Source organism: Crocuta crocuta, unplaced genomic scaffold (genome assembly GCF_008692635.1).
Source record: "Crocuta crocuta isolate KB4526 unplaced genomic scaffold, BGI_CrCroc_1.0 scaffold21, whole genome shotgun sequence".
In the NCBI taxonomy this organism is placed as follows: Eukaryota; Metazoa; Chordata; class Mammalia; order Carnivora; family Hyaenidae; genus Crocuta; species Crocuta crocuta.
In genome coordinates this window covers 2,080,635-2,103,787 of record NW_027527938.1, presented here as the reverse complement: position 1 = coordinate 2,103,787, position 23,153 = coordinate 2,080,635, and the positions used below count along the sequence as shown (strand labels likewise).

At 39.8% G+C, this 23,153-nt stretch overlaps 1 protein-coding gene across 5 annotated transcripts in view; it reads left to right on the top strand.

Moving 5' to 3' along the window:
• Positions 1-12,775: 12,775 nt before the first annotated feature.
• Positions 12,776-23,153, top strand: part of BCHE (butyrylcholinesterase) — a 69,156-nt gene continuing 58,778 nt past the window's right edge. The window contains exons 1-2 of one of the 5 annotated variants that reach the window (XM_077752218.1): positions 12,776-13,013; positions 19,827-20,010. In XM_077752218.1, the coding sequence (XP_077608344.1) occupies positions 19,905-20,010 (106 nt within the window). In that variant the 5' untranslated portion in view covers positions 12,776-13,013; positions 19,827-19,904. Of the gene's footprint in view, positions 13,014-16,621; positions 16,786-19,826; positions 20,016-23,153 lie in introns of those variants that run through there. The other 4 variants (XM_077752219.1, XM_077752221.1, XM_077752223.1 and 1 more) reach the window with 4 other exon arrangements.

Here is a 23,153-nt window from a genome sequence, read left to right as displayed (position 1 = left end):
CTCAGTTGTACCTGGGCTTCCATACTCATTGATTATGCATTAGTTTCAGAGGAAGTTCAAATTCAGCCTAAATAAAGTATTTATTGATGGATTTTGAATTTCAAATTAGATATTTTTTAATCTACCAGAAGATAATAAACTTTGTCATTTTTTGGTGCTTTTTAAAAGCTTATTTTCAAATATGAATATGAAATTTAGAGGTCTGAGCATAGCATTTTGCCAAAACCAAAGTGTAGAGAGAAGATAGTATATAAATGATATCAGGACAGCTTTACTGCGACTTAGAAAGGAAATAAATGTATGTAACAGTGACAGGAATATAAATATACACAATAGAAGGCTTGTTAAGTTACTGAGTAGGTCTCTGATATGGGATCAAAGGCCCCACTTGGGGATGAGGAAAAAATAAAATAGACACTAGATAAAGCACGGAGCAAGCTGAAAGAGAAGATCTGGAAGCTGCGGCACATTGTAACCACAGAAGAATAGAAATAGCAGCTTGACATTCATAAGCAGAAGGGGAACTGGAGATGGTACCACAGGGATCTATCTCACAGCTTGCTTAAAGCATGCAAGAGCTACAGAGAGCTCTTCAGCTACTCTCTGAGCATGCGAACATGAGGTAACTCTGAGAACCTGTGACCTGCAAGTTGCCTCAAGTTGAAATAAGGGAGCAGCAGAATCTGGCAACCTTGTGATGGGAGGCAATGGAGCTACCCAGTCTCATCAGCGAGTGTCAGCCTGATGGTCTAAAACCAGACCAGGCCTGCTACACAGGGACAGACATCAGTTCAAAAGTGACTGTCAGGTCAGAGATCAGGGCGGGCGGGAAGATGTACATAGATAATGCCTTACATGGAGATTAAAAAGTTTCACCTTGAACCAAAGTATCAAAATGGAGAGTCATGGTGAAAAGAGACCTTTTGAAACAGAAAATATCCCTGAGAGTATGCTTAAACTTCATATGGACTAAATATTTAAGGAAAACAACTATTTTAAACCAGAAGAGACCAAATTATACTTAATAAGCAAATGAAAGGTTGACACTCTTCTGTCAACATCATCAGCAGGAATATCTGCTCCAAGAAACAATGAGGTCAATTACCGATAATAAAGTCATATCTTCAGAGTTAAAATCTATAACAAAACCAGAAGCAGTAGAATTCGTGAACTTATTTTCTCCAATAATCTTCTCAGATCTTCCATGTAAAGCCTGCCCTTGCAGCAAGTAAGGCATTTTGGTAACATCTCAGATAAAGAGATCAGTTCGTGTCCAGAGTGTTATTATATTTGCACCTAAGTAAATGCACACTCTTTATCTGAAAAACAAATAAACAAACAAAAAACAGTTACAGGTAATCCATGCATTTTATTTTATTTTATTTTTTAATGTTTTATTTATTTCTGAGAGAGAGAAACAGACAGCGTGAGCATGGGAGGGTCAGAAAGAGAGGGAGATACAGAATCTGAAACAGGCTCCAGGCTCTGAGCTAGCTGTCAGCACAGAGCCCAATGTGGGGCTTGAACTCATGAACTGTGAGATCATGACCTGAGCTGAAGTCAGACACTTAACTGACTGAGCCACCCAGGTTCCCCATGCATTTTTTTTTTTTTAATATTTTTTATTTATTTCTAGGAGAGAGAGAGAGAGAGAGCGTGAGCAGGGGAGGGTCAGAGTGAGAGGGAGTCACAGACTGAAACAGGCTCCAGGCTCCGAGCTGGCAGTCAGCACAGAGCCCCACGCGGGGCTCGAACCCACGAACCGCGAGATCATGACCTAAGCGAAAGTCGGACGCTCAACTGACTAAGCCACCCAGGCGCCCCTCCATGCATTTTAAATAATAGCGATAAATTGTTGAAAGAATTTTCACTAACATACTCTCTTAAAATAAATTTGAGAAGCCACAACAATTGACACATTTCCCAGGAATATTTCTGAAAAATCGGAATGATTTATTTACCAAAGCTAAGCTGAGTAATCTGACATGCGTGTTTTTCAAATATTGGCATCCATTCTAAGGCCATCAAATATAGCTTATAGCCAAAGTTTGAGTGCAAACAGTTCAAGATATGCTATGTAAAATGATGCCAAATGCAATAATAAAGGCCTTCTATAAAAGCAAGACTTACTCATAAAAGACATTCTTTGTGGACAGATAACTCATGCTGACAGCTTTTGAATTCCAGAATTCGTCAGACAACGCCTCTACTGGCTACTCTCTCTGGCCCAAGTTTACAATGTTAACTGATTATCACAAAAAGGTGATTAAGAATGCATTTAAAAAAGAGAGTTGGATAATTTCGGATTTGCAGTTGCAGACAACAGAGAGCTTTAACATATTATAGTATCCTTCTAGATGTGTAGACAAGAGGATTAAGCACTAAAAACTGGATTCCAGCAAAGCACGCATGGTTATATAATTAAGACTGTACCCTTATCCTACAACAAAACTTTCCGAACAGCACACATTTAAAAATGCAGCCATAAATCTATTTAAAGGGCTTCTTCATTCAGACCTGCAAACATAGCATTTTCTTTGTCAATTTGTCTGTAGTCCATTCTGGTAGGTGACATTGTTCTTGAGTACTAATCAATTGATGTCTCCGTGCCATCTGGCATTTTGTTGCTAAGCACAGCTGCAACACTGTACGGTGAAGTGTGAGTGGCAAGAAGCAAGGTTTATGTTCATCACGATGTCACAGTCCAGACTACACAGTCAATAAATCCTTGGTATGCCAGGCTTATCCTACCAAGTGAAGAAATGCCTTGGTGATGCATTGAAGAAAATATGATGAAAAGTAATCGCTCCAGTGAGATTCTGAAGATCTTTTGCTTTGTTTATAGAGTGACCTCTAAGAAAGGATACTGTTCTTTACTTATTAACATCTAAATCACGGCATAAAAAGATATTACTAAACACTCTGAGTTCATATTTGCTCTTTACCACTTAGCTATATGTCTAATATTTCTCAGTGACTCATTTTTAACTATCAGTCGGGGCCCTTATAAATTGTTTTTAAACTTCAGAGAGTGGAAGGAAGCCTGCAGAGAAAACAGGCATATACCAGGAGTGACCCAGACAATTTGAGAAAATGGAATCCATTAAATATCGTAACATTCAAGTAAAAACTTAATTTCTTAACAAGATGTTTTCAAAATAGCAATGGTTTGCTTCCAAAACATCATAAATAATTGGCTATCATTAAGCTTAGGGTGGCAAAATTTTACACAAGTCTTCCTCAAAGCAATAAGGATAAGGTGTTGATTTCGGTAATAATTACTAATGCATAACATCAATAGTTATGGTGTGCCTGTACACTCCATGAGGCCTCTCTCTGCAATTATGTTTCATGATACCACAGTCAGCATTCCTACCACCTTAGGAATATGTGTGACTAGATCAAGAACATCTTGAATTTGATATTCTGAATCTCCTACTGCATTCTTTAGACAAAAGACACAAGACTAACCTTCAGATAAATCGCTTCATTGAGTGCATCCAGCTGGAATAGAAGGTGTTCAGAAAACACCTTTGGGAAGGATACTGAGAAATTCCTGTAGTAGATAACCACCCATAATAGTTGAATGGTTTTAAAGATATTCCCAGTGACAGGAAACATTTCTTGTTTAAAAAAAATGCAGTTTCTCTTTCTAACAGTGTAACTCTTAGAGAAATAGGCACACTGTACATTTAAACAGTTTTGAGTAAATTGTTCTACATGTTTCACACATTCCTTTATACATTCAAACAACTACCAAGCTTTTGTATGGTACTTATTATATATGCCAAGGAATTTGCAAGGTGCTGAGAATACAAAGATAAACAAAATTATGTCCATTTTATAAACTCAAATGCAAAGGGTGACACAAGAAAATTGACTTAAGAAACTACAGTAAAGTATTTACTCTAAAAGCATGCCCACTCTTTCTCTCTCTCTCTCTTTTTTTTTTTTCTCTCTGATGCCCTCACTCACCCTGGCCTGTTCAGATGTTTTAATTGAAGAAATCAGTGAGTACAATATTCACCTCAGAATGACTATTTATTTGAGTGATATCAAAGGGAGAAGAAATAGAAACAGGACTAAACACCTTCTATTTTCACATCCTTGCTTCAAAAGTTATATATTCTTGTGATACGACCATCTTTCCTCAGGATCATTGTGACTGTCCATGAAGGTGCTTATGTTTGCTCTTGCACTTTGATGTTGCTACTTCTGGAAATCCTCCACTGACTAGTGTCAAACAGAAGCAGGGGCATTTCTCACTTTTCTTTTTTTTTTTTTTTTTTNGTGAGATCATGACCTAAGCGAAAGTCGGACGCTTAACCGACTAAGCACCCAGGCGCCCCATTTCTCACTTTTCTAAGGCCAAGTGCGAAGAGTGGCACGGACCATTATTGGCGCTGCAATGTTATTGTGCTTCTGGAGACAGAGTATGCTTAGCAACAGAAATAAAAATATTTTCTGATCATTTCTATGTATAAACTATAAAATAGAGAATGATAATTCACCACATTCTTTCCTTACATTACCTCATGTGATTGTTTTTGGAAAATTGAATAAAATAGACAAAACAGAGGTACATATTCTCTGCTGAGGGCTCTTCATGCCTTTTCTACGTCTATTGATAAGAGTATACATCCTTAAGCTTCATACCTACTGCATAAAAATAAGCTAGATATGTATGGTCTATTTGTAGAAGAATACTTTGCAAGGTCTACAAATAGGTCGCCCTTTCATATTATATTTCTTGGAATTTGTAGCAGTAATTCATGCTTTATGTCCTGTTGCTTATTTAAACAGCCAGAAATTTGACATCAGAGGAATGGCTGATTACACAGGGAAGAAGTAAAGTACCATCTGATGGGTTTAAGGAAGAAACAAAGGTAGAACCATTGCTTGGAGGCAGTAAATTATCTTAAATTTTCTCGCAGCCAGCAAAATAAGCTTCTCCATATTTAAGACTGTATTTTGAATAGATTTCCTTTATAGGGTTAAACGATTCTATGATTGTAATCACCAAATATGAACAGCCTGAAAAACAATATTAAGATGCAGACGGTACTCAGACATGGTCAGATTAATTATTAGTTGCCTGATTATATTTAGTAACTGCAGTAATGCCCCAGCAATCTAGCGCTCCGCTAAATGTCAGACTCTTTCGGCGGCGCGTGCATACTCCAATTGCTCAGCAAAGGTGAGTCTCAGCAGGTTACAATTTCTGCATTGTGGCTTTGACTCTATTTCTCCTTACACTCTCCAAAAATAAGATTTAAATACTGGCATTTGAAAAGTCATCGTGAGGTGATAAAACTAGTTTCTCTTTTTAAAAAAATCAGAAANAGCGGGCGGGGGGAAACCGAGAAGAGATTACCCTGGGAATGAGCGCAGAATCCTGCGGGGGAAGGCCTACGAGTTGCTCTTTTTTTAACCGTTTTCTCAGAAGGAGCTGTATGACTCCAAAATGTGCTCCTGTAAGGATGAAAATTATTTCAAGAAGCTTATTTTTTAGTTAATCATTTTATGTGTAAATTAGGAATGTTTTCAGTTATGGAAGTGAAGAAAGCAAAAGGTTACAACTCCCCACCTCAAAAATATAGTAGCATAACTATTTTATTTTATATCACATAAATCTCTCTCCTTTTTCCATCTTAGGCCTCTCTCTGCATACTTTTGTAGCCAGTGTCTCTGAGAACTTCCATACACACACATGCACACACACACACACTCACACACACATTTGCTCCAGAATCATTGAAAAACAATGTTTGTCTATACCCCCAAATTCAGGGATACTCAAGAAGGATTAACACTTCACCACAAATATCTTCCCTTCCTAAAAGTCTTATGCATGTAACTCCCCAACAGTTGCACTTTTTAGGGCGGCTCCCCAAATCACTTCCCTCTCTTTAGCTTGTTCACCTTGCCCATCCTAAAATCTCCTTGCTCCAGCATCTTTGAACTGCAACTTCTTCATTTTTTTCCTTTTTGTCCTTCACTTATTTTGCCATAAGGTTTGTATCATTTAAAAAATATCTAATGGGTAGCTTTTCCTCTCTCCAATTCCCTAAGCCAGTTGACACAAGCTAAGATCTCATTAGATCACTTGAGCGTGAGGCCCATGGTGGGATTGTTTAACCACTATTTATTTAAATTTGACTCTCTATCTGGGTATATATATACATAATGATTATAGGATTATAGGGACAATAAGTTTGCATTACAGAAAACTGGAAAACATAGAGAAGCAAACATTTAGAAGCAAATACTGTTTATTTCACTATACAGCCACAACCACCATTAGCACCTTAGCTCACATCCTTTGAAATAGTTCTCTGTATATGTGTGTATGTGCACTACCACAATGGGATGTATTTCATAATGTTCTGTGACCCACTTCTTTTAACCAAGAATTTTCATCAGTTTTTCTCATCTAATGTCACTTCCACTAACTATTCAAATTTTTAAAATGACCCCCAAAAGAACCTTTCTCATATTCAAGCCCATTTCTATTCTGTGTCTTAGACTGCATCTGATTATGTCCCTTACGTGTTGTCCAGTGTTACATAACAGAACCTTTCTTCACTGTTTAGCTGAAATGAAATATCTCACATTCTGGAATTGTTTGGGTATTTCATTGTGATAAATTTATTTTTTCTTTGTTTTCTTTATTTCATATAAAGTGTAAGTCTTTTTATAAAGTATATCTTCAAGCTTGATGATAAAACATCCAATTTAAAATTTTTTAGGTAGACTAGCTGCTGTTCTATGCCAAGTATTCCATTGATCCCACCATCCATGATGCTAACTTTGACCCCCTGCTTAAATAATGTAATTCTGAACATAATTTAGGTTTCTCAGGAATATCAAATATCCAGTTCTCCATCAATCATACACCTAATGATTTTAATATCAATTGTTAATTCTTGCTTGATGCAATATTTTCATCAGGATTTGTCAAATTTTTGTTTCTAGCATATTATCCCTTCTATGTTCATTAGTTGTCATGTTTTAAGTTGCACTTGTCCCTCAGTGACAGCGCTATTCAGTTTGTGTTGTTTATCAGACTGCTGACTGAATTCATTTATATCTACAGCTGGAGAGCAGGTGGATTTTCATAGATCTTACAGGACTGTGTAGGATTAAAGGATATCCTTTTATTTGTTTGCTAGTTATGTTAAGGCCACAAGTCTAAACATCTAAACCAAACTGACTCCATGACAGGCTTTAAGTTTCCCCTCTAAACTAGAAGGCCTGAGTTTCGGCTTCCCCCAAAACTATCAGGTAGTTACACATTGCCCAAAGCAGGAGTAACCACCCTTGCAACACCCAATCAGGAAAGGCCAGCTACCACCCTCCACATTGTTAAGGGAGAGGCCTGGAGATAGAAACTATAGATAGGACCCTGTTACCTAATGTTAAAGTTAACCTGTTAGTCGCCGAACAAGACCCTAGGCTCGCTCTGTGATTGGTTAAATTTAAAGGTACTCTAAACGTTGTAATTGGATCCCGCCAAAAGTAACGAATACTCTAGACAATGTGTATGGTCAAACCCACTGTCAATGATGTTGAATAATTATGATTGGATCACTGTTCCCATGTCACAACTTCTGTAACTCCCCCGCCTCAAACCCCATAAAAACCCTACTCTGCCCTTGTTCGAGGCTCTCAGCATGGACCCATATGCTGGTGAAGTCTGTGAGCCCGAGCTTAAGCCTGTAATAAAGCCCTTTGCCTTTGCATGCATGACTCGGTCTCCCTGGTGGTCTCTGGTTGGTGAGGATACTGCGATCTGGGTATAACAGTTACAAATAATAGTGAAATAATTCAGAAAAAAATAATAGACACATATGTGTACATGCATATATATTATCATATACACATATGTGAAGAAAGAATGATATTGAAATGGGTCAAAATATTAACATGTGAACTGGGTAAAGGTATCTGAGGGTTCTTTAAAATAGTTCTGAAACTTTTCTATTCATTTGAATATATATCTAAGAAGTTACATTTCAGAAAACTAATAAACACAAGAAAATCATAGCAATAAGCAAATGAATTAAACATAATTCAGTCCATTTTTTTGAGCTTTAGAAAAGAAACATTTTCTTAATTTGCATTGGAAATTTAAATTAATACTTTGTAAAGTTGTACATAAACTGTACGTTACTTTTGAACAGTTCGGATTTAGGTAATTATTCTATGAAAAATAATAAATGTGTAAAGATATTTGCAGTTGTTACATCCATTTTTATATTACAATTTCCAGATAAATTTAAAGCAATCTGCCTTTACAATGAAAATTGTCAGAGTCCAGATCCAGCCGGGGTCCCTGAAGGATGGACAGTGTTGGCGAGGGAGGGATGAGAGAGGCCCCGAGAGTCTTTCTGGTCACCAGGCAGGCATCTCTGCTCTGACTTTCAACTTTATTTTATAATTAAGTGTTTGGGGGACGGCACACAAGTGGCATTTGCCTTAGACAATGATTTCTGATAACAAACTTCTTTGATATGTAAGAATTTCCTGGAACATAGATTCGTAGAAGACTCCTGCATAACCTTTCTCAATAGTGATTGAGGTAGGTGGTGTAGATGCTTATCCTATGGGGAAGGAAGGCTTCTTTAGCATACCAGACAATGTTTTTAGCATAAAAAGGGTGAAGTTACTTCTTTGTGAGCAGGGGTCAATAGCTTGTTTAAGGAGTATTAAGAAAAACAGGTCTTTCAGGAAACACCTTTGCTCCCATAATCACAAAAGAAGTTCCTCAATAGGCCCTTTCATAGGGAGCAATCAACATATTCAAGACCAGAATAAGTCACTCACAAATGCCTTTGGTGGGGGGGGGGAGTGCTCCAAGCGGAAACAATTGGGTGAGGGTGGATATCTGTCCTTAACTCCAAATTAGGCTCTTTGTCTCAGGGCCAGACTCAATTGTAACTCTTGTGTTCTTAGCCCCCTTTACTATGTAAGTCTTGGATCTGCAAGGCCCATAGGAAGAGCCTTTTGACAATCATCCACAATGCTTTCATCTGAAGTCTCTTTTGAAAAGGCAGGAATATGCTTTTCCTTATGAGCCATCTGTGTGGGGAATATTGGTCTAATCTGGAATATTGTGAGGTCGGGTCAATACCAGCAGCCTCATTTCCAACATGAGCCAGTAGTAGCAGAAGGAGAGACCAGTTTTCATTTCTCATGGCAGGAGCTGTGCAAACGCCGCCATTTCCTTGCTGTGACTGTGCGGCTCCCAGTAAAAATGAGTGAGCAACATTATAGCACAACCATAGAAAAAATTAAAATACAGGCAATAAAATTAAGCTAAAAAGGAATATTTGATAGCATCAGTTATATAAAAACCTACTACAAAACATTATATTTGACACATTTCCAAATTAGCTTAAAGTTAAAGATATAATTGCACATGAGTAGATAGCAGAAAACAGATAAACCATACATATGATAGAGTAACAATTTCCTGAGGAGCCCAGCCTTGGGACTCTACCTCCTAGAGTGTGGTCTGTGAGCTTCTCTAATCAACTTCACAGAGGAGGCTAGTTTAAAAGATATCGTCGCTGATCTTCTGAAGCCGAAGCCCAAGGATATGGTCCAGGAAACTGGATCTTCAAAGAGCACTTGGATTGATTCTGTGGCATGTTAAAGTACAGTTTTTCTGAAAGCAGAACTCTAAGATGAATCAGTTGTTTGGCAAGAGTAAATTGAAGCCAATTCAATAAATTAGATGATAAACGAGAAAATGTGCTGCTTCTTTTCCCTCTTTTTCATGTTTAAAACAATGAGTTTCTCTTTCTTTGCTCAAACCCTGTGTGATTAGTTTCAAAGTACGTTTCCTAATGTTATGCCCAGATAGCGATCTCCCCAAAATCCCAAGACCACTAAGGAGTCCGAGTCACGTATGCAAAGGCAAAGGGCTTTATTACGGGCTTAAGCTTGGGCTCCCAGACCTCACCAACGCAATGGATCCATGCTGAGAGCCCCGAACAAGGGCAGAGTAGGGTTTTTATGGGGTTTGAGGCGGGGGAGTTACAGAAGTTATGACATGGGAACAGTGATCCAATCATAATTATACAACATCATTGACAGCGGGTTTGACCATACACATTGTCTAGAGTATTCGTTACTTTTGGCGGGATCCAATTACAACGTTTAGAGTACCTTTAAATTTAACCAATCACAGAGCGAGCCTAGGGTCTTGTTCGGCGACTAACGGGTTAACTTTAACATTAGGTAACAGGGTCCTATCTATAGTTTCTATCTCCAGGCCTCTCCCTTAACAATGTGGATGGAGTGTGGTAGCTGGCCTTTCCTGATTGGGTGTTGCAAGGGTGGTTACTCCTGCCTTGGGCAATGTGTAACTACCTGGTAGTTTCGGGGAAGCTGAAACTCAGGCCTTCTAGTTTAGAGGGGAAACTTAAGGCCTTTCATGGAGTCAGTTTGGTTTAGATGTTTAGACTTGTGGCCTTACACTTACTTTGATTCTCCTGCCTTTACAAGTACCATGAAAATCAGTTTGGTACCACATGGCCTCAGAATCCATGGCTTTTTCTTGATTCTAATTGTTTTCTTGGAGTCTAGTGTTCTAGACTCTAACCAAATTGTTGGTGCCTACAAACCTCTTTCCAGAGCTCCTTTATACAAACTACCTGTATACCCATATAAATAGCACAGGGTTACTTCAGGTTTTCCTTCATTCAGTCATCCTTAACTCCACAAGATCTCTGTTGTAGCTCTAACTGTTGCCACTGCCTGCAGCCACTTCCCCATTAGCTGCCTACAAACTCTTAAATAATTTCATTCTTTGCGGGCTAGGCCCACTTCTAAAATTTGTCCAGAAATCCACTTTTAAATACCCTCCACACCAGGTATTTATATGGGTAGTCTCTTGGCTCCAGAGACTTCCTCAGCTTTATTCTAATTAAGATTTCCTTTTTTTGCCAGAATTGTGGCAACCCTCTTTTTTTCTTGAGAGAGAGAGAGACAGAGAGAGAGACAGAGAGAGAGAGAGAGAGAGAGCACCAGTGGGCAAAGGACAGAAGAAATCTTAAGCAGGCTTCATGCCCAGAGTGAACTCCATCTCACCACCGTGAGATCATGACCCTGAGCTGAAATCAAGAGTCAGATGTTTAAGGGACTGAGCCACCCAGGCGCCCCTGGAAACCTATTCTTATTCAAAAGTCTATAAGAGGCTCTCAGAAGATTGCAAAAAAATAATTTATTTTGTATTAGTCATATTCAGTTGTTCCAATTCTGGGAAAATAAATTAAGAAAATAAACAAAAGTTATATCTAAATATACATGTATGAAAAAGTCAATTGTAATAGTGTTTACATAAAAAATACTAGAAAATACTTTTATTACCTGCATGATTTTTGGCAAGTTTCTTAAAACTTTCATGGCTAAATTTCCCCAATTGTAAAGTAGGGATAATAACTATTTTTATTTAAAAGGTGTTTTTAAGTTTTAAATGAGTTGATATATTTAAAATTCCTAGAGGGAACAATGTTTGCAAACAATACTTATTAGCTAAAATTATTATAATAAAAATAACAAACAGTACAATAAGTTATGTCCCACTCACTATATCACTCAGTCATTAAAATATTTTAATAAAAATTAATATCATGAAATAAATTTTAAAAAGGAAGCAAAATTATGGTAATCTATTTGACTATTGCTATTTGTAACTCTATAATTATGTACATACATATTTTAGATGGCTAGAATGAAATACATCACATGATTTTTTCCCTCTGTGATATGTAAAATGTAAAACTATACTTTTTTGTAATCCATATTTTCTTTAGAGAAGGTATTATTCTTGTCAAAAAACAAAGTTTTAATAAAATATTAGAGCATTTTGTGGCATCAGTATGCCTAAGGAAGACCAATGTGTAATATGGGATTAGTATTCCCACTCTGAAATCTCTTTGAATGCTATTCTCTAGAAAACAACCAGCTCAATGGTGGCTAAGTTACAATGAAAGCTTAAACGCAAAAACCACCATGACAGGCTGACTCAAAAATGAGCGTAGAGTCAAGACCACAATGGTTGTCTTGCCTAAGCTTCAACGTATGTGGTTGAAAATCTGAGCAGTGTTAATGTGTCAAGCATCCTATAATATTTCAGCAGTGTCACTTACAAAGCATACTCAAAAGATAACAGCATGAGCCCGGCTTAGGATGAGCTCAAGCCCTGCTTCAGGTGAGACCCACTCCCTCCTCTCTCTCTCTCTGCTTCTCCTAGGATTCTCTCTCTCTCTCTTTCTTTCTCTCTCTCCCTCCCTCAATTGTGCCCTCTCTCTCTCTCAAAACAAAACAATACAAAACAAAAACAAAACACAACTCACTGCCTTTGACCTACAGGGTCAGCTGGATATATGTAAAAGAAAAAAAAAATAGTGATATCAAAGAAGTAAAACAGCTGTTGAGCTGTTGTGTAGGGCCCTCTCCCTAAGGAGGGAAACAAGAGAGAGAAAAGAAAAAACCAAAAAACACCCCAAAACTTCAAAGTAACCTGACTATGCACGTACATGACAACATCCCTCATGACCTTGTAAACTGAGACTGCTTAATCAGACTACATATTTGTGTGTGTTACCATATATGGGAGACAAAGCAATAGAAAATGTATTTTGAAAAGTATGCCACAGGATGTTTGGGGCTTAGTTCAAATTTGAACCCAACTGAGCAGTGGCAGTAGGAATAAAGCTGCTTCCTGGAAAGAAAAGCCTCAGTGTCATGACTTCCTGTGCGAGAATCCGGCTACATTACCTGGGGGCTCGTGTCCAGGATCCAGAGACGGTGTGTTTCCACCTCCTTTGCCACAAGGCATACGAACCTGGGGGCGCCGGGAAAGACAGCCTTACCTGGTGCCAGGGGACAGCTTGATCTACAGGAGACCAGCCCTCCTGGCACGCCAGGGTGAGGACCCCATGTGTACCGACAGAACCCATGGGGCCCAGGAACCAGCTTAAGGAGCGCCGCCCATCAGACTGGTAAGAACCCGGGTTTGTGTTGGCAGACCTGCCCCTAAAAGACAGAGGGGAGCCTGTTCACCTCCAAGAGCTGCCTCAGTAGTTCCACAAGCGACAAAGAATGAAGCTGCAACTCTGAGGCGCTGGGCACTGGGTGGCAGGTTGGAGTTGCCTTGTGACTGTGTGTGGGGACTCGTCTCTCATTCCTTTCCTGGGTCAATGACTATGGTAATCAGAGCCAACTGTCTCTGGTTATTCTACCTCAGAATGGGGACTTTAAGGAATATTCCTAGGTAGCTGATGAAACTCCCTTTGTTTTAAGGAAATTTCCTGTATTTTCTGGTGTCGGAGGCTGGCTCCGGCAGGTCCAGGGGTCCCTGAAGGTGTCGGCGAGAGAGAGAGAGAGAGAGAGAGAGAGCGAGAGAGAGAGAGCGAGCCCCGGAGATTCTTTCTGATCACCAGGCAGGCATCTCTGCTCTGACTGGGGCTCAACTTTATTTTAAGTGTTTTGGAGACGGCACAGAAGTGGCATTTGCCTTAGACAACGATTTCTGATAACAAACTTCTTTGATATGTAAGAATTTCCCAGAACATAGATTTGTAGAAGACTCATATATAACCTTTATCAATAGCGATTGAGGTAGGGGATTTAGATGCTTATCTTATGGGGAAGGAGGGCATCTTTAGCATACCAGACAATGTTTTTAGCATAAGAGGGTGAAGTTACTTCTCTGTGAGCAGAGGTCAAACAGGTCTTTCAGGAGATACCTTTGCTCTCATAATCACAAAAGAAGAAGTTCCTCAATAGGTTGCTTCACAGGGAGTAATCAGCATATACAAGGCCAGAAAATGCTCCAGGCAGAAACAAATGGGTGGGGGTAGATATTTGCCATTAACTCTAAATTAGGCTCTTTGTCTCAGGGCCAGACTCAAGCCCCTTTTGTTATGTTAAGTCTTGGATCTGCAAGGCCCTTAGGAAGAACCTTTTAACAATCATCCACAATGTTTTTATCTGAAATCTCTTTGGAAAAGGCAGGGACATGCCTTTCCTTATGAGCAATCTGTGTGGGGAATGTCGGTCTGATCTAGAATATTGTGAGGCCTGGTCAATACCAGCAGCCTCATTTCCAACGTGAGCCAGTAGCAGCAGGAGATACCAGTTTTCATTTCTCATGGCAGGAGCTGTACAAACGCTACCATATCCTTGCTGTGACTGCCATCCAGAGAGGCTGGTGCGGCTCCTGGCATTCTGGACTGACATGGACTGTCTAATTCCATTTCCACTAGTGGAAAACAAAACAAAACTAAACTAAAGAAACCTGGAATCTACTCCTCTGAGCTGACAAGATTTTGTAAAACTCCCTTGAGCCAAAAGGTGAGGGGCTTGCAAATGAGGACATACCAACCATCGTTTGATCTCAAACTCTATTTGGGTGAAAGGTCAGGGGTTGAGCAACCTAGCTCCTCCTGGCTGCAGCAAGCCCCAGAGATGTAAATCTTTAATTGACATTGTGATTAGAACGGTCAAACATGTTCTTCAAGCAACTGTTAAGCCACACCCCCCCACCTCTAACCGCAAAATTCTCGCTTCTCTACACCGGCTTCGCCCCCTCTCCCTATATAAACCCTGAGCTATGGCTCAATGATGCGCTCTTCCGAGGACTCTTTGGGTGCTCGGGAGGGGCCGTCCGGCCGGACTAAAATAAACCTGAATAACCAACTCCTTTTGTGTTTGTGGGCTTTGTCCTCGGTGATTCTCCTTTGCAAAAGGTGGTCTAACAGTTTAAAACAGGAAATTCTCTATCTCTGCCTTCTATTGGCACCCTGTCTCTGCTGCCTTCCCTTCCCTCACCTCTTTTACTGCACCACATGGGAGGCACACTCATAACTGGCTCCTTAATGCCTCAGGCACCATCAGGTCCCCTCCCACCCTAGAGTTCATGGCGCAAAGACCACACACTTCATATTTCACCACTGGTGCCCCAGGTAAAAATATAATGGGGAACAAATTGATTAACTTTTAAATGGACACAGATGGAACATATTTGGTATTTAAATGGATTTAAGTTAGTTGGTCTTTATATGTGTTTAGAGTTATCGGCACTGAATCTATAAAACTTTTTCTACCTAAGTTTTTCTAAAGGTCAAATACATATTATCTCTGTTGCAATTTGTCAGCAAAAAGGTGACTTAAAATGGTGGTTAATTTTGTCTGTGTCAAAGTTTTCATGGATAATTGTTTAAATAGCTTCCAAAGTCTTTCGTAACCTAAAACGTTAGTTTTGCTTGCATGATAAATTAAGATTGAATTTATTGGATATCTGATGAGATAAGAGGCTAAAGCACTAATTACTAGGTATAGGTTTGTGTTTCTGACTTGTTGCAGAGAAAGTAAGGATATTTAGATCTGTGGGAAAACATGCTTTATGCCTAATGGATTTAAGTTAGCCATCTAAAAAAATTCTAATGTAACATAGAGTTCACAATTGGCTGCTACTTAGTTTTCACTGGAGACCAAGGTTTCGAAGAGTTAAAATCCTCCTAAATGTAGTTAAAACTGATAAATTTAAAGAAATAACTGTATGTAGAAAAGTAGGCGATATGAAAGAAAGATATAAAAAATGGAAATATATTTTTGTTGAAGGTAAAAGAAAGTAATTTTTCCCTATATGAGACTGGTTATTTGGAGAGAAATGACTTGGGACAAAATCTAAATACAAAGAAAAGTTGTAGAAGGTTTGTGAAGGAAAATCCNTGTTGCCACTGCCTGCAGCCACTTCCCCATTAGCTGCCTACAAACTCTTAAATAATTTCATTGTTTGCGGGCTAGGCCCACTTCTAAAATTTGTCCAAAAATCCACTTTTAAATACCCTCCACACCAGGTATTTATATGGATAGTCTCTTGGCTCCAGAGACTTCCTCAGCTTTATTCTAATTAAGATTTCCTTTTTTTGCCAGAATTGTGGCAACCCTCTTTTTTTCTTGAGAGAGAGAGAGACAGAGAGAGAGAGACAGAGAGAGAGAGAGAGAGAGAGCACCAGTGGGCAAGGGACAGAAGAAATCTTAAGCAGGCTTCATGCCCAGAGTGAACTCCATCTCACCACTGTGAGATCATGACCCTGAGCTGAANGAAATTTTATGTGTGGTCAGGACAGACTAAGGTTAAAATAAATGGATTTTAAAAGTATACTGAGTTAAGATTAAAATTCTTCCTCCTTTGATCCAAAGCTAGGAAAATGATGGCAATATCCTTGGTGTAGCCTCTAAATCCTCCGTATTTGTGATGATCCTATTTAGCAGAGGAATGGATGCCTATGCCATATGAGGGATGGTTGATATACGAAGGACTTTTACTAAGATACATGAGAGCCATTTTATGTAAACGTAGCCTATTGTATGTGGAAAATGGATATCCACATGGCTGAAACTTACTCATGTGGGCATTGTTGAAAAAGGCAGAGGAATAGACCTTGACTTTGGCCCCTTTACTCTCTCCCTCAATGGCTAATGATCAATATGTAAGTTACTGTTGGGTAACAATGAAATCAGTGCATCCTATGACAACCAGGAAAGGCTTGTTTGGACACAGCCAATACCCCCCCAAGATCCTGCAGGCAGGAAATGGAGGGATAAAAGAAAAATGAAAGACCAGGTCAGCTCTGGGAGATAGAGTCAAGCCTGGGTAAGAACGACTTCTCTGAGCACCTCACAAGACAAACAGGACTTTTGGCTGCCAGGCGCATGCATAGCCAGCCAGAAACCTCATCTCCTGGCCAGCTATAAGAAATTCAGGTAAGGGACAATTTTCTTCCTTTTTCCAAAAGATGGGTAATTTCTCAAACAAGGCCATAACTCCTTTGGAATGCATCATGATTCATTTTCTTTTGCACAAAGTCTTGGCCCCAATACAAATTGGAAGAAGGAACCTGGCTACCAGAGGGAAAATATCAATGACAATACTATCCTACAATTGGATTTGTTTTGCAAATGCAAGGGGAAATGGGGAGAATTCCCCTATGTTCATTGTTTTTGGGCCTTAACAAAAAAATCGAATGTAAGGTGGATCCCAATTTAATGTCAACTCCTTCTAAAATCCAGCAATTAAGAGGGAAAACAATTAAGGACCCCTTACCTGTATGCAAAACAGATCTAGAGAATGATGAAAGGAAGTCTTCCACCTCAACATCCTCCCTCCTTGGGTCCTCAAGCTATATTTAAAAAAAATACAGTTCTGCTCCCTGCTACCCAACTTATCCAGATCCTCCCTGTAATGTAACAGGCATGTTTGCCTTATAAGACGCTAAAATGCCAGAAGAAGAAACTTTTACATTACAAGGTTTAAGACGGATAAAAGGAGATCTAGGTAAATTTTCTAATATATAAAGTATATAAAGGCTTTTCAGAATATTACATAGGTTTTTGAGTTGACCTGGAAAGATATAATGCTTTTGTTAAATCAGACTCTTAATGAGACAGATGTTTTGAAAAAAAAAAAAAAAAAGGAAATCTCAGATTTAGCCCTTAAATTATGCTAAATTAGCCACTATTTTGCAAAAGCAATATGAGAGCCCAATGGCCTTCCTGGAGAAGTTGAGGGAGGCTCTCATTAAATATATGGCTCCTCTGACACCCCTAAGGCTGAGATGATTTTAAAGGGCAAATTTGTCATTCCATCAGCCCTAGACATTCAGAGAAAATGCAAAAATTGGCTGTTGTCCTTGAAGGGACTCTGGAGGAGCTTTTATGAGCTGCCAATTGGGTAGATTACAACGAAGATCAAGAGGAGAAAAAAAAATCTGAGGACTTAGTTGTGGCCTTATGTACTATGTCAGACTGGACTACTAAAGAGTACTAAATGAGAGTACTAAAGAGTACTAAATAAGAGTACTAAAATGAGAACATCCTCAGAAGGGACAGCCAAAATGAAAACCCCATAAGCCATGCCCCTTACGTGAAGACAATCACTGGAGATCTGAATGCCCTCAGGGACTTCTATCTGTGAGGGCTCAGATAACCGATGTCCCTGAAAGGGTCTAACCGGGCCCTGGGGCTCTTCACAGTGGCTCAGCTAAACCAACTGTCTATCAGAAGCCCAGATCCTCAGGTAACTCTAAATGTAGAAGGAAAACTGGTTGATTTCCTTCTTAACACCAGAGCTACCTTTTTTGTCCTTTCTTCCACTCCAAGCCAATTAACCAAACCCAGCATAATGATTAGAGGCATCGCCACAAAACTTCTACCTAAATTTTTCTCTCAGCTCCTGGAATGTGTATGAGAAAACCTAAGTTTTCTCATTCTTTCCTGATAATGCCAGAGAGCCTTACTCTCTTGCTAGAAAGGGACATTGCCACTAACTCCAGGACAGATAAACAATTATGTGAGTTTTTAGAAATTACTAGATATTGTAGGCTGTAGATACCAGGGTTCAGGAAAATAGTTTACCTGCTATATCAATTATTAAAGGAGACTCAATCTCACCTACACTCCCAAAAAGAACTTAACTGGGTCTGACTGCTCGACACTGTCTTCAGCCCTTGGAATGGTTGTAAATGTAGCTGGGCTGTTACTGTTACCAAGCTCACAGAGCTAAAAGATCATTCAGACACAGGATCAGGCCTTTCATTTGGGGAGGGACAAAACTGATCAAATGGCCCAAAGGATGTTTACTGGAAAAAAAATTTGTCAAGGACAGTTTTGCAAACAGTATCAGCCTGTGAGCTCAACCACATTTTGCTCTTCCAGGCAATCCGGAAACTGGAGGCCATCCAGAAAAGACTGACATTAGGTTTCAATACTTTTACTGAGTAAAGGCCTTCCTCTACAAGACAGAAAAGACACAAAAAGTAATACAAATTCTGCTTTATAAAATAATATTCAGGTTTGGCTTACCTAAAAATTTACAAATTAATAATAGTAAATGGCTGCCTTGGCTCTCTTATAGAACTCCTGGCTCTTGGAAAAATTTTACGCCTCAAAATAAACTGTCTGCTTAGACTCAGCAAACCCTAAATAACACCTCACAAGCATTAGATGCTTAACATTTTTTTAAATTAAGTTAGGGCCAAACTCTTATAGAGTCACCATTAATCACTTACTGCTCCTGGCCTCCGTCACGTGCGCTATGAGAGACTCCCCGACATGTGTTGTTTACAAAGTCAGGGTCTCTCCTAGATTGTTTGACAGGTTTGGAAACTAGACATTATCTTAAGATGCCATCTTGTCAGTCAATATAATCTGTACTTTGTGTTTTTCTCTTTGTGTCTGCTAATGTTTATGCCACCTCATACCTGCCTGCCTTCCTGTAAAACCTTACTGTGGGCCGCTTGACCAACCCTTGGGTAGACTCTAACTGCTGTACCCTTACACCATCCCTCATCAGCTTGAGGAAGCCAGACCGGTCAGCGTCCCTGTTCCCTAACAGCAGTTACAGGCCCTATTCTAGGGAAGTAATAAATAGGGAAAGGGTAAACATTAGGCAGGAAGATAGGGACCTTCAGGGAGGCAGACTACAGCTGCAAGTGGGAGGCTAAAGAAACAGATGGGGCTTTCCCCTTATAAAATCCTTTATGGACACCCTCCCTGCATTATCAAGGGCATAGGGGAGGAACTAAATGAGATTGACAATCTAACCCTAAGACAACAGATGCACGCTCTTGGCTTTACCCTAACCACCTTACACTATTGGGTCAGAGAGTGGTTCCCTGTGAATCTGACCACAGACGCTCACCCCTTTAAACCAGAAGATGCAATATGGATAAAGGAGTGAAATGTCCAATCCCCAAAACCCCTCTGGAGGGGCCCATTCACCGTCATTTTGTCCACCCCTACTGCAGTAAAGGTGGCCAAAGTGGGTCCCAGGATTCACTACAGCAGACTGAAGCCAGCGTCTCAGAACTGGGAGTGCATTCCTAATGCTGTGTGAGCTGACCATACGGAAGAAGCAGTCTGCACCTCCGGAGGCTCCAGGAGACTGCAGTCCTGCTGATCTAAGCATGGCAGAAGCTTCAGGAATCCACGGTCAGGTGAAACAAGACTGTCCTTATTTTCTCTATCTGTTTCCTTACAGTGACGCACTGGCATGCTTTTTTTCTCACTATGATTGTGATTCTTGCTCTACCCTTTGCCATAAGATTGGTTGAGGCCCCCCGGCTGGCTGGAAATGTGGTGAGAAGTTTCTGTTAACACGTATCTTCCTTTTGTGGTTAGGATGCTTCATTGGCACCAACATGGGGCAACGATGGCCATAAGAGACTAAAGAATTAGATCCCCACAAACCTTATAGGAAAACAAAATATCTTCAGCCTCCTACAGGGGTTTGGCTTCTCAAAAGCTCAATTATTGGGAAAAACTGCCTTGCCTAGTGGGGAAAAAGTTCATCATTGTCTCTGTTAAAAACTTAACATGCCTAGGCCAGAGATTTTAGAACTCATCTGCCCGAAAAACCCAATGGTGGAGGACCCCAGATCACCTTAAGCCAGGTCCCCCGCCTTGTCATCTCTGAGAGGACTGAGACAATGTCAATGCAGCCATTAAATGGCGGGCCTGTGTGGACTATACTAGATAAGTGAAAGGACAGCCTATTTGGTACTTCCCTCTGTCTGGTCAGGGTCATGTGTGCTGGAAACTATTCCTTCATCTTTCTTGCTCCCACTTGCCAGAGGGAAACATTGGGACTCCAAGTGTGTAGGGACAGGGAGGGAGACTCAAAGGAAGCAGCGTGCCTTACAAATTGGCAATTACAAAGATGAATGGCCTCCTGAGCATATAATCCAATATTATGGCCCTGCTACCTGGGCAGAGGATGGGTTCTGGGGCTATTGCACTCCCATTGACATGCTAAACTGCATAATTAGACTGCAAGCAGTTCTAGAAATTATAACCAATGAAATCGCCAGAGCTCGTAGCTTACTAGCCAAGCAGCAAACCAAAATGTGCAATGCCGTCTATCAAAATCGCTTGGCCTCAGATTACCTGCTTGCTCCTGAGAGAGGTGTTGGTGGAAAACTTAACCTGAGCAACTGCTGCCTACAGATAGATGATGAGGGAAAAGTCATAGAGGAGATCACAGATGGAATGAGAAAAGGTTGCTCATGTCCCAATCCAGACCTGGAATGATTGGAACCCTGGGGAGTTATTTGGAGGATGGTTTTCAACTCTTTGGGGATTCAAAACCCTCATGGGAATTACCCTCTTATTTTGGGGAGGGTGCTTACTCTTACCCTGCTTAGCTCCCTTGGTTGCACGGTCTGTCTCCAATCTCATTGAGGCCATGATTTAAAAAGGACAGCCCCTCAAGTCATATATGTTATAAAAACATAAACCTCTAAACCAAGATGATGCTCTTTGACCCAGAATAGAGGGGCCTGAGCATCAAAGGAGGGGATGTGGTAGGGTGCCTTCCCTATGGAGAGAAAAAAAGAGAGAGAAAAACAAAACAAAAAAACCTTCCAGGTAACCTGGCTATGCACCTATGTGACAGCATCCCTCGTGACCTTGTAAACTGAGATTACTTAGTTTTGAATGTGTTACAATATATGGGAGACAAAGAAAGAGAAAATGTATAAAAAATACTATGGCACTGGACGTTCAGGGCTCAGTTCTTGGTGTGCAAATCCAACTGAGGGTGTTGAGCAGGAATAAAGTTGCTTCCTGGAAAGAGAAGCCCCAGTGTCAGGACTCTGCGAGGGGATTCTGCTGCATTGTATGTGGAGCCACAATGGAGGAAACCTTCAGATAANAAGAAAACGGGGGTGGGGGGGGGGAGAAACACACAGAAATAATGCATCAGATAATGTAGCATAGCTGAGAAATCAAAGAAAGCAAACTAAAGCGGCAGTAGCTAAAGATGTTTCCCTGAAGGGAAAATACTGAGCTGAGGAAAAATTGCCAGGTTTTGTAGTCAGCTGATGCTGCTAGTCAGCCAATTCAAATATGTGTTCAAAATAAAAATCTGCTTGTAACAGATTATTTTATTGTTTAGCTTTTTGTTTATCAGATGAAAATGAAATATGTGTATACATGTGATGTATGTTACCTGGTGGCAAATGGGTAGTAGGAGCATGTAAAATGCACTGCTGAATTTGCTAATATCAAAAACATCCCTCGACAATTGCAGGGTTTGAGAATAAGACATGCTGGTCCAGAAAACAGTGCAGCCGAGCTGTGTTGGAGAGAGTTTTGACATTTGCATACCAAATCACATTTATTAAACCGATGAACTCCCTTTTGCCAGAATGACTGCATTTTAAATACAAATGCCATCACTTTACAAAGCATTGCTTACTTGTCATTGTACTCCCTTTTAAAGAGCCCCCCCCTCCTTTTAGAAAGACCCTGTATTTTGTAACTTTTATGTGACTAGGTAGTCATTATATAAACTACATTCTAAATGCATTACAAATCATTGTGATTGGAAGCTTTTTATGCCACAAATACTTCCTAGGTAGCAATTTTTGCAGAAAAGATCATTTTTAAGACCAAAATTGCTATTATCTTAGAAACAGTTACCGTGACATGACATCAGACAAATCAAAGTTAGATTTTTGATTCCCACAACTGCTAGTGGTACAATATATAACAAGTTTCTTATCTTTGTAAGCCTTAGCTTTTTCACTGAGAAAGATGGTTAATGATATTTAACTCATCAATTTTTTTTGAGTAAAATAAAATAATTTATGTCACTGCCAATCATAATGACTGGCACAAGATAGTATCAATAACAAATGACAGCTCTCACATTTGCGTGTTTGAAATTTGAGCATAATATTAAAAACAAAAATGGGTTTATCTACAAGTGCATGCCTACTGATTAGTCCTCAGCCCCAAAGTGAGAGATTTAAAAGTGAAAGCTCTCATTTGCAAGAGATAAAGAATGTAACTGCTTTGGGAAACGACATTAAAAGCTTATGTTTTTCATTTTCCTAAATATGTATTTCAAGGAAAATAAAAGTATGAAAGTTATAAATACATCCCTGAGAATTCATACTCTTCCAGCTGGCAAATGTGTCTTTTTAAGAGTTTGGTGAAGACTGTTCATTGTATTTTTGTGTTGACCAGAAAATTGCTGCTTCTCATCACACTTGACTGCCTGCAGGGCCTCTGAATAGGAAATTACCAACGCTGAGATTTGTATAACTTAAAGAAAGTATTGGGGCGCAGGG